Here is a 13,797-nt window from a genome sequence, read left to right as displayed (position 1 = left end):
GTCTGTGCTCCCCTGGCTGTGTCTGTGCTCCCCTGGCTGTGTCTGTGCTCCCCTGGCTGTGTCTGTGCTCCCCTGGCTGTGTCTGTGCTCCCCTGGCTGTGTCTGTGCTCTCCTGGCTGTGTCTATGCTCCCCTGGCTGTGTCTGTGCTCCCCTGGCTGTGTCTGTGCTCCCCTGGCTGTGTCTGTGCTCCCCTGGCTGTGTCTGTGCTCCCCTGGCTGTGTTTGTGCTCCCCTGGCTGTGTCTGTGCTCCCCTGGCTGTGTCTGTGCTCCTCTGGCCATGACTGTGCTCCCCTGGCTGTGTCTGTGCTCCCCTGGCTGTGTCTGTGCTCCTTTGGCTGTGTCTGTGCTCCCCTGGCTGTGTCTGTGCTCCCCTGCTGTGACTGTGCTCCTTTGGCTGTGTCTGTGCTCCTCTGGCTGTGTCTGTGCTCCCCTGCTGTGACTGTGCTCCTTTGGCTGTGTCTGTGCTCCTCTGGCCATGACTGTGCTCCTTTGGCTGTGTCTGTGCTCCCCTGCTGTGTCTGTGCTCCCCTGGCTGTGTCTGTGCTCCCCTGGCTGTGTCTGTGCTCCCCTGGCTGTGTTTGTGCTCCTCTGGCCATGACTGTGCTCCTTTGGCTGTGTCTGTGCTCTTCTGGCCGTGACTGTGCTCCTTTGGCTGTGTCTGTGCTCCCCTGGCTGTGACTGTGCTCCCCTGCTGTGTCTGTGCTCCCCTGCTGTGACTGTGCTCCTTTGGCTGTGTCTGTGCTCCTCTGGCCATGACTGTGCTCCTTTGGCTGTGACTGTGAGCATGTTCCATGTTCTCTTGGCTTTCTTGCTCCAGATGTGTGAGGCAAAGAGTCCCTGAGCTACAGTCTATCAGGGAGTCTGTGACCCTGCTGACTTGTTTCTAACTTACTTAGAAATGCAGAGAGAACCATGCTGTTGTGAGAAGAGGTAAATCAAAACCCAAGATGTCCCCCACCCCCTCAGGGGATTCCCTCATGAAGTCCAACCAGGGAGCATAGGTCACCCCCCATCAGTGTCCAGTCCGGGAGAAGCCTAAGGTGCTGGGCTCCAGGAGCAGCCACCTCTGCCTTTCCTCCCCCAACCCCCACACTAGGCCCCTTCTGTGAAGAGGAAGAAGTAACTACTACCCTAAATTGACTTGGTGCCTGCTTCCAGAAGGGCCCTGGGCCAGCTTGTCATTGTGGAAGTGGATGGTTTCCCATTTCCCCTTCTCTCTTGAAGAAGGTGTGGCAAGACCCAGGGAGGTGGGAGTCGAACGGAATGGCCAGTTTCTGGAATCTTCCCCCCAAGGAATGTTTGTGGGGAAACAGTACCCAGGCTGACCCAGCAGGAAGGAAAGTCCAGTCCTCATTCTTACTGGGAACCCTTGAGGGACCCCTCTCCAAGCTAAGCAGCCCCCCACCCCACCCCACAGAGACAGAGACACAGAGAGAGAGAGCAGTGCAATCCAGTCTGCATTGCCCAAGCAGAAAGCTGCTTCATGGCCACTCCCAGGAGAGGCTTGCTCATCTGGGCCATTCGAGGCCTCAGGTTCTCAGGGAGGGCCTTTCCTTGGGCTCCTGTATGAAGCAGTCATGATAACCTAGGGAGCAGAGTCATTTTGCAGATGTGTCGATTTAATCCTCGGGACAACCCCCAGATGAGCTCCAAAGAATCAAGGGTCAGCATTCCTGTGTCACTGTGGGGACGACACATTATCCTGTCCCTCGTGGCCCTCCACCTAGCTCTTCCACTCCCCAGCCCCAACGAGCTCCTGCTCGTTTCTAATGCCTGGGGCAAAGTGTTAAGAGGACAGACGGCTCCGTACTGCTTCCTCTCTGTAGCCCGGAGAGTCCCCTATCCCGTTAGGGACCTTGACTCAGGACAAACTGGGGTTCGTGGCTTCAGTGAGGGAAAGAATCTCAGGACTAGTCCGTCTATACGGTAGAGTCTGTGATTATAAAGACTGCCTGGAGTGGCGTCAGCGTGAGAGGTGAGAGAACGGAGATGCGTAGAAGAGGATTGGCCGTGCGTGCGTGCGTGCGTGCGTGCGTGCTTGTGTGTGTTGCTGCCAACCCCGATGACCAGAGTTCCATTCCTGGGATTCACGTGGTGGAAGAAGAGCGCTGACTCTTACAAGTTGCCCTCTGTGCTCTACATGTGGAATGCTCCAAAGCTCACACAGACACAAAGACACACAGACACCAGTGTTCTAAGAGAGTTAAGATACATTCAGAAGTCTGGGAGTATGGGTGTGGGCTTCTCACCTTCAGTAAGACATACATACCCCAAAGTATAGGCATGGCTCCTCCAGGGAGAGGAAGCAATTAACTGTCTTAGAATTGGCAGTGTTCACCCTTCGGTGACAAGATACACCTCAGAAGGTTGCTGAGAAAAAGAAATGTCCTCTCTCTCACTAAGAGAGATCTGTGTGGTGCGTCTTAGTTAGGGTTCTGTTGCTGTGATGAAACACCATGGCCAAGCACCTTGGGGGTCAGGGCATTGATTTCATCTTACAGCTCGTAATCCATCATCCAGAGAAGTGGGCAGGAGCCTAGAGTAGGAGCTGATGCAGAGGCCATGGAGGGGTGCCCACTGACCTGCTCATCATGGCTTGTTCAGTCCGCTTTCTTATAGAACCCAGGATCACCAGCCTAGGGGTGACACCCCATCCATGGGCCAGCCCCCCATATCAACCATTAATAATAATAATTAATAAATACTCTACAGACTTCCCCACAGGCAATCTGAATGGAGGCATTTTTTTCCAACCGAGGTCTCTCTTTCCAAGATGACCCTAGCTGTGTCAAGTTGACATAAAACCCACCAGCACGTGGTAGCTCTGGAGATTCCTTGGATGGGCATAGAACCAGATAAGGTTAAATGAGGCGCTGTCAAGGCTATACTAGGGTGTGGGTTGTGTGCGTTCCCTGTAAATGTGCCTTCTGGTGAGATCCCTAGCCTGTTTAGGTTGGCAGCGGAGGAAGTCCTTGAACAGTGAGTTAGCTGTTCTGGAATGAATGTTCTTGTTCAGCCGCTGGTGAGGGATTCCCACCAGATGGTTCAGAAGGGTTCTCCTCTCTCTCCTCGTGTCCCCGGAGTTTCCCCTGCCTTTCAGTTCTGCCTCAGAAATGTCTACCTCAGATCTTGACCAACCCAATGGCCCCAGTGCCCAGCACCTGGCCCTTTGCCGTCCCTCATCAGTGAGAATCCTGTCCCCCAACTGTTGCCCCAGGAGTCCTATCCCAGGAATCATGCCTTCAATTGTGTCCTCTCTAATCCTGCCCCACACAATTCTGTCCTCCAGTTGTGCTCCCAGGAATCCCACCAGATTGGTCAAATGTGTCACAGTCTGCACAATTGGCCTGGCGGGAAGGCCATCTCCGCACTGGGTGGCACTTGGAACATTAGGATGCTCATATGTGTTGGTCTTAAAAGAATGGGTGCCTCAGACCCTCCCCTGTGCCTCCTCTAGGTGACCCTTCCTTCCCTCACTCCCAGACTGCTTCCCAGGTCACACCCTATTAACACCCCTATGTCCTCACCCTCTCCTTTACCTCCCTCCCTCCAGCTGAAAAAGCTTCTATTGATTGGCTACTCTCTGTTTCCCTGACTGAGCCTGGTATAGACCAGGGCTGGGTTTGCCTCTGTGTTCCCTGTGGTTCTTCTCCAGCCAGCCTGGCTCCTGAAGGTGCCTGGGGAGTCTTGAAGGAGCCCAGCCAAGAGGAGCTGGCACCCCGCTCTGCCTGGGCTCCCTTCTGGTTTGAAGCTGTGAGTCTGGTGGAAGTCTGGTGGAGTTCTTAGGAGAAGTCACCATCTTCCAGCGGAGCGCCATCTCCAGAGCGCAGCTTGGCCACCAGGAAATGTGGCCTCTAAGGCAGGTGCCTGGAAGATGCTTCCCCTTCTAGATTGTTCTCTTCATCCTGGGTGTGGGAAGGTATGCTGATGTATTGGCGTGTTTAAAGAGAAATCTTACTGATATATTTTTCTTAGTCCTGAAAATCACATGTATTTATCATAGAAAAGTTTCATAATCCAGCAAGTGGACGGCGCTGTGTCCTGTCAAACCACCCACACCAATGAAGCGTCCTGTCGCTTTTCCTCCCAGGCTGTTCAGTGTGTGTTTGCGCTTCTGCGGTGAGCATGGTTGTGTCCATGCAGCACGGACGACTGTGTAACCTTTTTGCTCCGTTAACCTGATAATAGTAATCACGTACCAATAAGTGTATAAATAAAGTACTTTATGTGAAGTGTTCTTTGTGATATTTAAAATTGCTGTGCTAGGGAACAGATCCACAGTGCTGTGCATGCTAGGCAAGTACTTTGTGTAGCGTTTTTTTTTATGTGCATACGTGTGTGTGTGTGTGTGTGTGTGTGTGTGTGTGTGTGTGTAGCGTATTGCTCTGTTCTTCGGGCTGTTCTTGAACGCTCACTCCTCCTGTTGGTCTCCCAAGTGCTTGGATTACAAGCATTCAACACCACTGGGCTGTTTTACCTCTCTTACTTTACTACCTTATTTTGTGTGTGTGTGTGTGTGTGTGTGTGTGTGTGTGAGAGAGAGAGAGAGAGAGAGAAAGAGAGAGAGAGAGCATCTTTAAATCCTTCTTGAAAAAGCTAAGAAAAAAAAAGTCAAGTGGTGGCACATGCCAGTAATCCCAGCACTTGGAAGGCAGAGGCAGGCAGATCTCTGTGAGCTCGAGCTTGGTCTACAGAGCGAGTTCCAGGACTCCACCGCCCCACCCGAATCTGGCTTTTTCAAAGGCTCTTGTGATGTATTGTCAGAGTGCCCAGCTCAGCAGCAAGCTCGCTTCCATTTTAGCTCTCTCGTTAGTTGCATAAAAAACGTCACGTTGGGTGCATCCCAGACTCTGGCTCGAGCATCCCTGAGCCCACACCTAGGACTTGGGTGGAGATGAGGCCTTCAGCTGTCTTATCTGAGGTTTTTATCTTGCAGCTGATTTCGGTGTGTCTGCCAAGAACCTGAAAACTCTGCAGAAGCGAGATTCCTTCATAGGAACGCCCTACTGGTGAGTTGTGAGGCCTCTGAGGAATTGAGGGACAGGCTGACTGACTATCAAGCCTGACCCCGTGGTCCCTCTGGGTGGATTGTTTGTGGAGCAGGGTGCCAGTATAGCCGCCCCCCCCCCCCCCCCGAGTGAACCCTTCAGTGTGGGTCCAGACTCCACTTCTCTGTTTAGGACAAGTTTCTCAGTTTCCCCAAACCTCATTTTTAAACTGGGCTTACAGTGGAAAGCTCCCCATTGATAAACTAAACTGAGTCCCTGAAAAGGGCTTCAGTTCTTGGTTTGATTTACGCATGTTCTGAGTTCCGAGTGCTGAGCTACGGGTGGGGGCAGAGGAACAATGTAAATTCACTTCCTGTCCTCATGAGAACTCTCGCTGGGCCTGTCTCACCTGTTGCGCTTCCTTTTTCAAAACTCTAACCTAAAAACATACACGAAAAGAAAGCTGTTCTGGTAGAGAAGGACATCCTAAGTCTTGCTTTGGTCTCAGTCTGCAGACGTGTGGCGCTGAGAATCCACGCTCCTAACCGTGCAGCGCGCGCATGCGTGTGAGCGCCACCCCAGCCCACAGCTCTCTTCCTCAGTTTCACACCTGATTGCTTTGTGTCCTGTTTTTACAACTCACCGCGGTGTTCAGCCCCTTTCTGGCTTGCTTATTACTCTTAACTCTTTCTCTCCCACCCCACCCATTATTCCTTTCTCTTCTCTCCCATCCTCCCCATTTCTCTCTGTGCTGTCCTGTTCGGTTTACCCCCAAGGTCCCACCTTGTTTTTATGCTGGAACCTTCCCTCCTCTGCCCTCACCCACCTGCCCCTTCCCCAGGACTCTGTTCTGGATTGCTGCTGCCACCTAGTGGTAGGTTCCAGAAACTGCAGCAGGCCGTGGCAGGGGCTCGTCAAGACCCTTGAGGAAGACAAACGGATGCCAGTAATTCAAATTACTGCCTTCAAACGCTGCCAGTGTGGAGCTGGCAGTGTTCCGGACCCTGAGGCTACAAGCAGCACTCGCAGGGGCCCGATTCTGAGCCCTTATTGTTCCTTGGTTGGCTCAGGATGGCCCCTGAGGTGGTGCTCTGTGAGACCATGAAGGACGCGCCCTATGACTACAAGGCTGACATCTGGTCCTTGGGCATCACGCTGATCGAGATGGCACAGATTGAGCCCCCACACCACGAGCTCAACCCCATGCGGGTCCTGCTCAAGATTGCCAAGTCAGACCCTCCCACGCTGCTCACGCCCTCCAAGTGGTAAGGAGAGAGGACAGCTGGATACTTATAGAGGGTCTGAAGTCAGGGGACCTGAGGCGTGCGGCACTGGGGTGTAGGCGTGCAGTATCTAGCCCTTGGCTCAGCGGACTCCAAAGTCAGGGGGATGCCAGAGCTGGGGTGGGGGAGGGGGCACCTCCAGGTCTTTCTAAGCTGCCCACCTGAACTTTGTATAGGAGACGTGGGAGTGAGGTCGCTTAGCCAGTGTGAGATCCCTTTTTGTCCCAGGACACGGAAAACATAAATAGAAGCCCAGCAGTCACATGATTCAGGGCTAGGAATGGGAACTTGGGTTCAGTCTCTGTTCCCTTTGTCTTCTATGATGAGAAGGGTGTCACGTAGAACCTGTCTCCACTTTTAGGCCACAGAGGCCCATTTGTTCTTGGGAGTGTTGTTTTGGGGCGAAACCAAATCCTGGGCACGTGGTGGCTGTGTTATGGCCCACTTCTTTCACCTGTGATGTGGACCCCCTCCTTACACCTGTCCCCCCAGGTCTGTGGAGTTCCGAGACTTCCTGAAGATAGCGTTGGATAAGAACCCAGAGACCCGGCCCAGTGCTGCACAGCTGCTGGAGGTGAGTGAGGTTAATAGCAGCGGGCGCCGGAGGGTGGCTGTGAAGATGAACGGGCAAACAGTCAAGGGCTTAGCTCGGCTCTGAGGCGCTGTGCTCAAAGGACGCTTGGTGTGACCAGCGCGGTTTTGAAAAATGAAAGAAGACGAGATGTGGTGTACACACCTTTACGTCGAGCCCTTGTGAGACAGAGACAGGACGAGCACTGCAGGTTCCAGGGCAGCCAGAGCTGTGCAGCAAGACCATCTCAAAGAAAAAGAAAAAGAGAAGTGGGCCTAGGTGCTAGGAGACGCCCGATTCGAGATCAAGTGTGTGGTCTTCCTGGCTGCCCCTTCTCAGTGAGCTATGTTGTTATACGGATGGGGCTGCCGGCACTGTCAGTTGCAAAGGCCCCGAGCCACTTGGGACCAGCTGCTTGCTGTAAACAGCACCTCCTGGGCTGGGGCATCTGGCTGGCCTGACATGGGCAGGTCAGAGACCAGCTGTCCCGTCCCACATGGCAGCCCGGAGCCTTAGCTGGAGCCAGGAATTTCCACTTCCTAGCTGAAGCGGTGTCTGCCAGGGGAGTCTTAGTGTGTAGGGAAGAGAGTACAGTGCAGAGGGGAGGGTGGTAGAGGGAAGGAGCTCAACCTCAGTTTACCCAGCAGCCCTCAGACCTGCTGGGAACTCCCCAGCAGCTGTGTCTGTAGCGGGTTGGAAGAACATACTGATCTGCCAGACCTGAGGTCACCTGGTTAGACTGTGGGCACCTCGGCCCTGTGTCTGTGGCTTGGGGGGGGGGGGGGCTGTTCCTCTTTGACCTACTGTGTCCCACATGGCTGAGCCACTCCTGCTCTCAGAGACTGATGGCTCAGTCATTTCATCTGCACGAATGTCACTGGGTCAGTGACCTGCTGCTGTTGGCAGCCTAACCCTGAAAGCAGGCACCGCCAACCAGGTGTGCAAGGAGTTCTCTCTGTGCCTCAGTTTCTCCTCAGTCACGTGGCTAGCCGGCATGAGAAAACATTCCCCTTGTTCACGTTATTCCGGCACTCATCCACAACCACTGGGCAGCAGTTTCCATGGTTTCGGAAGTAGCAGCGAGCTCGGGCCTTGTCTGTCACTCCTGTTGTCCCACTCCCTGTCTGCCTCCTTCCCTTACCTGCCTCGTACATCAGCTGATGAGTGTGGTGAGTGCTGGGGCTTTCTGCTCCCCTCAACTTGCTGTGAGGATCAAAGCCAGCCTGTGGGGACCCCTGGCTTGGAGCCTCCAGCTCATTCACCCCTGACCCCAGACCTTTGTCCTTGTATCTCTTCGGATGCCCAGAGCCACTTCAGTCTTGCCACAGCTCCCAGGCACACTCTGCGGTGGCTGACAATCTCCACTCTGGCAGCCCGGTACTCTCTCATTCTCCACATCCCTCCTATCATGGATCCTACTTCCTCTGCCTTCAGCGAAGGCCCACCGCCTCCACGGAGCTGCCTTGCCCTTCACTCAGTCAGTGGCTTCCCTGCTGGGTGTTGTGCTACTTCTGAGTCTGTTCTCAGAAGCACCTTGTGAGCAGGATTCCGGCCCTACCCCCTAAACACAGCCCCTTGGTTAGCACGTTTTGTACTGGCCCTTCTCACTGCAGAGACAACATACCAGGTGAAGGCAGCCTGGAGGATTTGTTTTGGTTCCTGGTTGTGGGGGCTCTCAGTCCACCAGGGTGGGTAAGGCCTGGCAGCTGGAGGGGACTCCGGTCTTGGCCATGGTGGCGCATAGGGAGCTGTTTGCATGGCATAGGAGGGAGAGAGTGCCACTGTGAGCAGGTGGGTGCCACCCTTCGAGGGGTACCTCTAGTGACCTTCTGCCAGCCATACTGTACCCCTAAAGTTCCCACAGCTTTCACAATAACGCCACAAGCTGGGATGTCAAGGATTCCGAACTTGAGGGGCTGGAGAGATGACTCAGTGGTTAAGAGCACTGTCTGCTCTTTCAGAGAACCCGGGGTTTAATTCCCAGCACCTACATAGCAGCTCACAACTGTCTATAATTCCAAGATCTGACACACTCACACAGGCAGACATGCAGGCCAAACACCAGTGCACATAAAATAAAAATAAACTGTCTGAAAAAAGAAATGTTCAGAACATGAGCCTGTGAGGAACCTTCTAGATTCAAACCCTGACAAGAGCGTTGAGTCTCTGAGGACAACAGCCTGGCTCACAGACGTCTGCCCAGGGCGGCGCCTGGCATGTTGGGAGCCCTTTGCAATTGTTTGCTGTGGAAGTCGACGTCGACGTAATGTTTACCTGATTAACATTGGCAAACACTCTGTCCGCGTCAGCTGCTATTCCTGACACTTGGCAGATGTTAACTAGGGCAGTGCCCACAGCAGCTTGGTGTAGTTGGAGCTGAGCATGCTCCGTCACACAGGTAAGGTCTTGCAGTTGTAAAGGACAGCTGGTGACTTGACTCTGAAGTCTGTGCCCTTGACCATTCTGGGAAGCTGCTTCTAATGAGTACAGGAAAGAAACACATCCCCCAAAGAGGGACTGGAGAGACGGCTTGGTGTTTAAGAGCACTGGCTGCACTCCGTAGGACCCGCATGGCAGTTCACAACTGTCACTCCAGTTCCGTAGGACCTTTGGCTCTCTCCTGGCCTCCAGAGTCACTGCACGCTCATGGTGCTCAGACATGCACAAATAATAACTCGTACACATAAAAATAAAGGTAAAAAAAGAAACAGAAAGTGAGCGTGCAGGCTGGGGGGCATACTTTCATCTCACTTTGTCAACCCACACGTGTACGCTAGCACACACACACACACACACACACACACATGCTAGTGATTTCTCGGTGTAGAAAGAACATAGGCTCACTTGGGAAGGGCATCTCTTTCAGTGGCAGCAGAGATCCTGGCCAAAGAGAGGTGCCAATTGGCAAGCTGTTTGCTGCCACCTCCATGCTGGCAGCTTGAAGCCCTCAGCAGAGCTGGCTCTGAGCAGCCATCCCTCTTCCTGGAGGGGTAGACAGTGAAGCCAGCTCTGATCTGCCCTTATGCCTGGACCAGCCTGCATGGATTAGCCTGGCTGGTGCGGCACATGGAGTGTTTGCCCAGTGTCTGACCACCCTGGGAGGTCCCCAGGTCCAGCTCTCTGAGGGTCTCAGCATTTGAGTAAGACAGAGAGACTTCTCTCCACCCACATCGGTGAACTGATGCAGTACAGGCCACACTGCCTGTTACTCTTGACACACATCAAGGCCTGGTCAGCCTTGGCAGGACTGCCCACACACCAGCCACCTGCCCGGGGCCCCCTGCAGGGAGCTGCCCTGTTTAACTGGCCTTCCGTGAAAGACTGTCCTCCATCCCCTCCTCCTCCTAGGGACCCAGGGCTCTGGGCAGGCAGAGCAGATGGTTCTCCTCAAGAGCTGCTAATTTGGTCAATATGTGGGGTGCCCTGATGAAAGCCTTGTACCCTCAGACGCCTAGGCCTGCATGGTTCCTGCCACCTCTGCTTTAGCTGCTGGTGCAGTATCCTGCTTGGGTCATGTGGTACGGAAGCTGTGGGGATCTCAGAGCTACTCCTCGTTCCCAGAGAACTGTGCTCTGGTAAGAATGACTAGGAGGGCCAAGAGCCACGTGGCTCGTTCTGAACCTGCTGTGGTGCTGCTGGTGGTGGCTGTGGTAGTGGTGATGGTGATGGCAGTGATGCTGGGGGTGGTGGCTGTGGTGATGGTGGCTGTGGTGATGGTGGTGGTGACGGTGGTGGTGATGATATCAGTGATGATGGTGATGATGGTGGTGGTGACGGTGGTGGTGATGGCTGTGATAGTAATGATGGTAGTGATGACTGCTGATGGTAGTAACGTCAGTGAAGATAGTGATGGTGAAGACAGCAGTAATCGTCATTCCGATGATGGTGTTCTAATGGTGATGGTGGTTGTGGTAATGGTAATAATGGTAGTGATGGTGCTGACGGTGATGGAGGTGGTCGTACTGGTGATGACAAGCTGTTTTGAACACTCACTAGAGTACATAGGACAGCCATACTATTATCCCCACTCCACAGATGAGCAAACTAAGGCACAGAGAGGGTCTCTTGACACAGCCGTGTTGACAGCAGGAGCTGGATTTTACCCAGATGGCTTAACTCTGTCACCTAGTCAGCACACTTTACCCTGCACATCCTGGTGACCAGTTGGTTAACTCTGTGAGTAGCCCACTCGGGACTTCTGGAAGCATGCAGCAGCCAGAGTAACACGGTACTGGGTAGCAGAGCCTCTGAGAATAAATAGGGAATGGCTCTCCTCTGGCCCAGGTCATGCATGTGCTCTCGACTGCCCTGTGTGATGTGTGCTGCCCTCCACTGCCCCAGGCCATGGGCGCTGCTCTCATTCCCCAGGCCGTGCCCCGGGCCGTGATGCTGCTTAGGCTCCCTCTCAGCTCCTTTGTCTCCCAGGCATTGCTGGAGGCCCTCCTGCTCTTCCTCCACCCTTTAAGCCCAGACCTACCTCAGGGTCTATGAAGGCCAGACCTTTGCCCAACACTCTGTACCAGGAGTTTTCCCTGACTTTCCTCCACGGGTCCCCGGGGTCCCTGCTTGAATGTGGCACATCCCCTCTCAAAAAGCCCCAAGAAGACGTAGGAAACTTGTGCCAGCCTGACTGTCATTCTGTCACGGGCTTTCTGACTCCTTTGGTGAAAGGCCCGACCAGGCCCTGGCACATGAGGTCACATCCTTGGACTTGCTGTGTCGTAGCTGTGTCAAGAAAGCAGTGGAGGGGGCTGGAGAGATGGCTCAGTGGTTAAGAGTATTGCCTGCTCTTCCAAAGGTCTGGAGTTCAATTCCCGGCAACCACATGGTGGCTCACAACCATCTGTAATGAGCTCTGGTGCCCTCTTCTGGCCTGCAGACATACGCACAGACAGAATATTGTATGCATAATAAGTAAATAAATATTTTTTTAAAAAAATTAAAAAAAAGGAAAGCAGTGGACGAATGGGAAAATTCACAGCTCCACGAGATTAGATGAGCCGAGGTCAGACTGGCCCAAGAAAATGTGCCGGACACAACTCATTAAAGGAGCGATAGTTGCAGCTTTCAGGGGGACGACTTGAGTAGGGAGTGGCCTGCTGGCTGTCCACCAGTGACCTGCCTTACTGACCGAGTTTTATGGTGCTAGGGGTTGATCTCAGGGCCTCACACGTGTTAGACAAGCGCCCTGCTCCTGCTCTGTACCCAGACCCAAAGGAAACTTTTATTCATTTTGATTTTCTGTGTGAACTGGGCCAGGCATGCTTGTGCCATTGTGTGGAGGTGAGAGGACAGCCTGTGGGGGTCATCGGGGATGTGGGGACCCAGCCTAGGTCCTCAGGCTTCCTTGTCCGTTGTCTGCCTACTGAGTCATCTCGCCAGCCCGCTTTAAATGTCCAAACCGAAAGGAATGACTTCTCGTGGATTTGCCAGTTCTAAGTATGTGTTAAAAAAAAAAAAAACATTTTATTTGTGTGCATGGTATTTTGCCTGCACGTATGCCTGTGTATCACACATATGCAGTGCTCATGGAAACCAGAGGAGGGTCTCAGATCCTCCGGAGCTAGAGTTAGATAGAGATGATCGTGAGCTGCTTTGTAAGTCCTTGGGAATTGAACCCGGGTCCTCTGGAAGAGCAGCTAGGGCTTTTAACTGCGGAGCCATCTCTCCAGCCCCCCCCAAATATATCTTTAAAGTGTGAGAAATGTAGTTTTTTTAGTTATTAAAAGACTTCTCCAACAATTTTGTTGGCACCATTTCTCCCCAGATAAGATTTCTGATGATAGCAGCAGGTTTCATCAGAGCCTTCCCACTCACCTCAGATGAGCAGATTCCAATCCGATGATGCCCTAAACCGCTGGCATTCCTTCCCCTCTGCCCATGGTGACGAAGGGGCTGAGGAATCCCACCCTGGCCACTCCTTGTGCCCGAGAGGTATCTGCAGATGATGTCTTCAGGTGCTTCTCCAGGGTGCGTCAGGCTGACCAGACACCCCCAGATCTTTTGCCTGGGGTTTTATAAGGTCTGTAGAAGAGTACTCGCTCTTGAGAAATTCTACTTGTGTAAAAGCCCAGAATAGAGTACAGCCCACCGACAGGAGTCTCTGCATTGCCCTTCTGAAACCAAGTGTGTATTTCTGCCCAAAGACAAGTGACGTAATATTGTCCCTAGCTATTCACCTCATAGTCACCCACAGCAGGAAACACCTCCATGTGCCCAGCAGCAGCAGGACGGCTAACAGATGGTAACATGTTTTTCCAGTGACACAGTGTACTGGAAACAGAGGAGCGTGGAGTGGGACTCAGTGACAGAAAGCACCGCTTGGCCTCCATCCCCAGCACGGAAGGATAGGGCCTGGCTGTGAGCTGAGCCTTGGGACATCTACTCAGGGCAGCAGATGATCCTCACATCTGCCACAGAATAGAGTCTTGGGGTCTGGGGGTGTAGATCAGTAGATAGAATCCTAGCCTACTGTGCACAGAACCCTGGGTCCAGCCCCCGGCATTGCATAAACTGGGTATATTGGTGCATGCCCGTGATCCTGGAACTAGAAAGGTGGAGGCAGAAGGATCAGAATTCAAGGTCATCCCTTGCTACATAGGTAATATGGTAGCTTGGGCTACATAAAAATCTATTTTGAAGGAGAAAAGAAAAAAAAAACTAAGACAGGTCAGAGTGAAGCAAAGTTAGCAAACTTATTGATTAAGCAGGAAAATAATATCTGTTTAGACGGAATCACGTGACTATGAGAGACACATACCTGAGACCCTAATGACACTGGTCCACACAATGTGAAGAAACTTAAATTAGCAACTAGTTCAGGGTCAGAAGGTGCTGGCATACTCCTTGTTCGCAGAATTCTGTCCTTGAAGAGACTGTAGGAACATGGTGTAACTCTGTGTGGGAGGATATCTTAGTTGTTATTCTGTTGCTGTGGTGAGACACCATGACCAG

At 53.0% G+C, this 13,797-nt stretch overlaps 1 protein-coding gene across 1 annotated transcript in view; it reads left to right on the top strand.

Annotated features, from left to right (window-relative positions):
• Positions 1-13,797, top strand: part of Stk10 (serine/threonine kinase 10) — a 102,168-nt gene that overhangs the window by 57,425 nt on the left and 30,946 nt on the right. Inside the window, exons 5-7 of the mRNA XM_041676254.1 lie at positions 4,938-5,010; positions 6,060-6,254; positions 6,765-6,846. Coding sequence (XP_041532188.1) covers positions 4,938-5,010; positions 6,060-6,254; positions 6,765-6,846 — 350 coding nt within the window. The remainder of the gene's footprint in view (positions 1-4,937; positions 5,011-6,059; positions 6,255-6,764; positions 6,847-13,797) is intronic.

This window comes from Microtus oregoni, unplaced genomic scaffold (assembly GCF_018167655.1).
Source record: "Microtus oregoni isolate MIOR12 unplaced genomic scaffold, Mior012 000027F_ref0000203, whole genome shotgun sequence".
Classification (NCBI taxonomy): Eukaryota; Metazoa; Chordata; class Mammalia; order Rodentia; family Cricetidae; genus Microtus; species Microtus oregoni.
The sequence above is the reverse complement of the archived record's forward strand: the minus strand, read 5'-3'. Positions and strand labels throughout refer to the sequence as shown.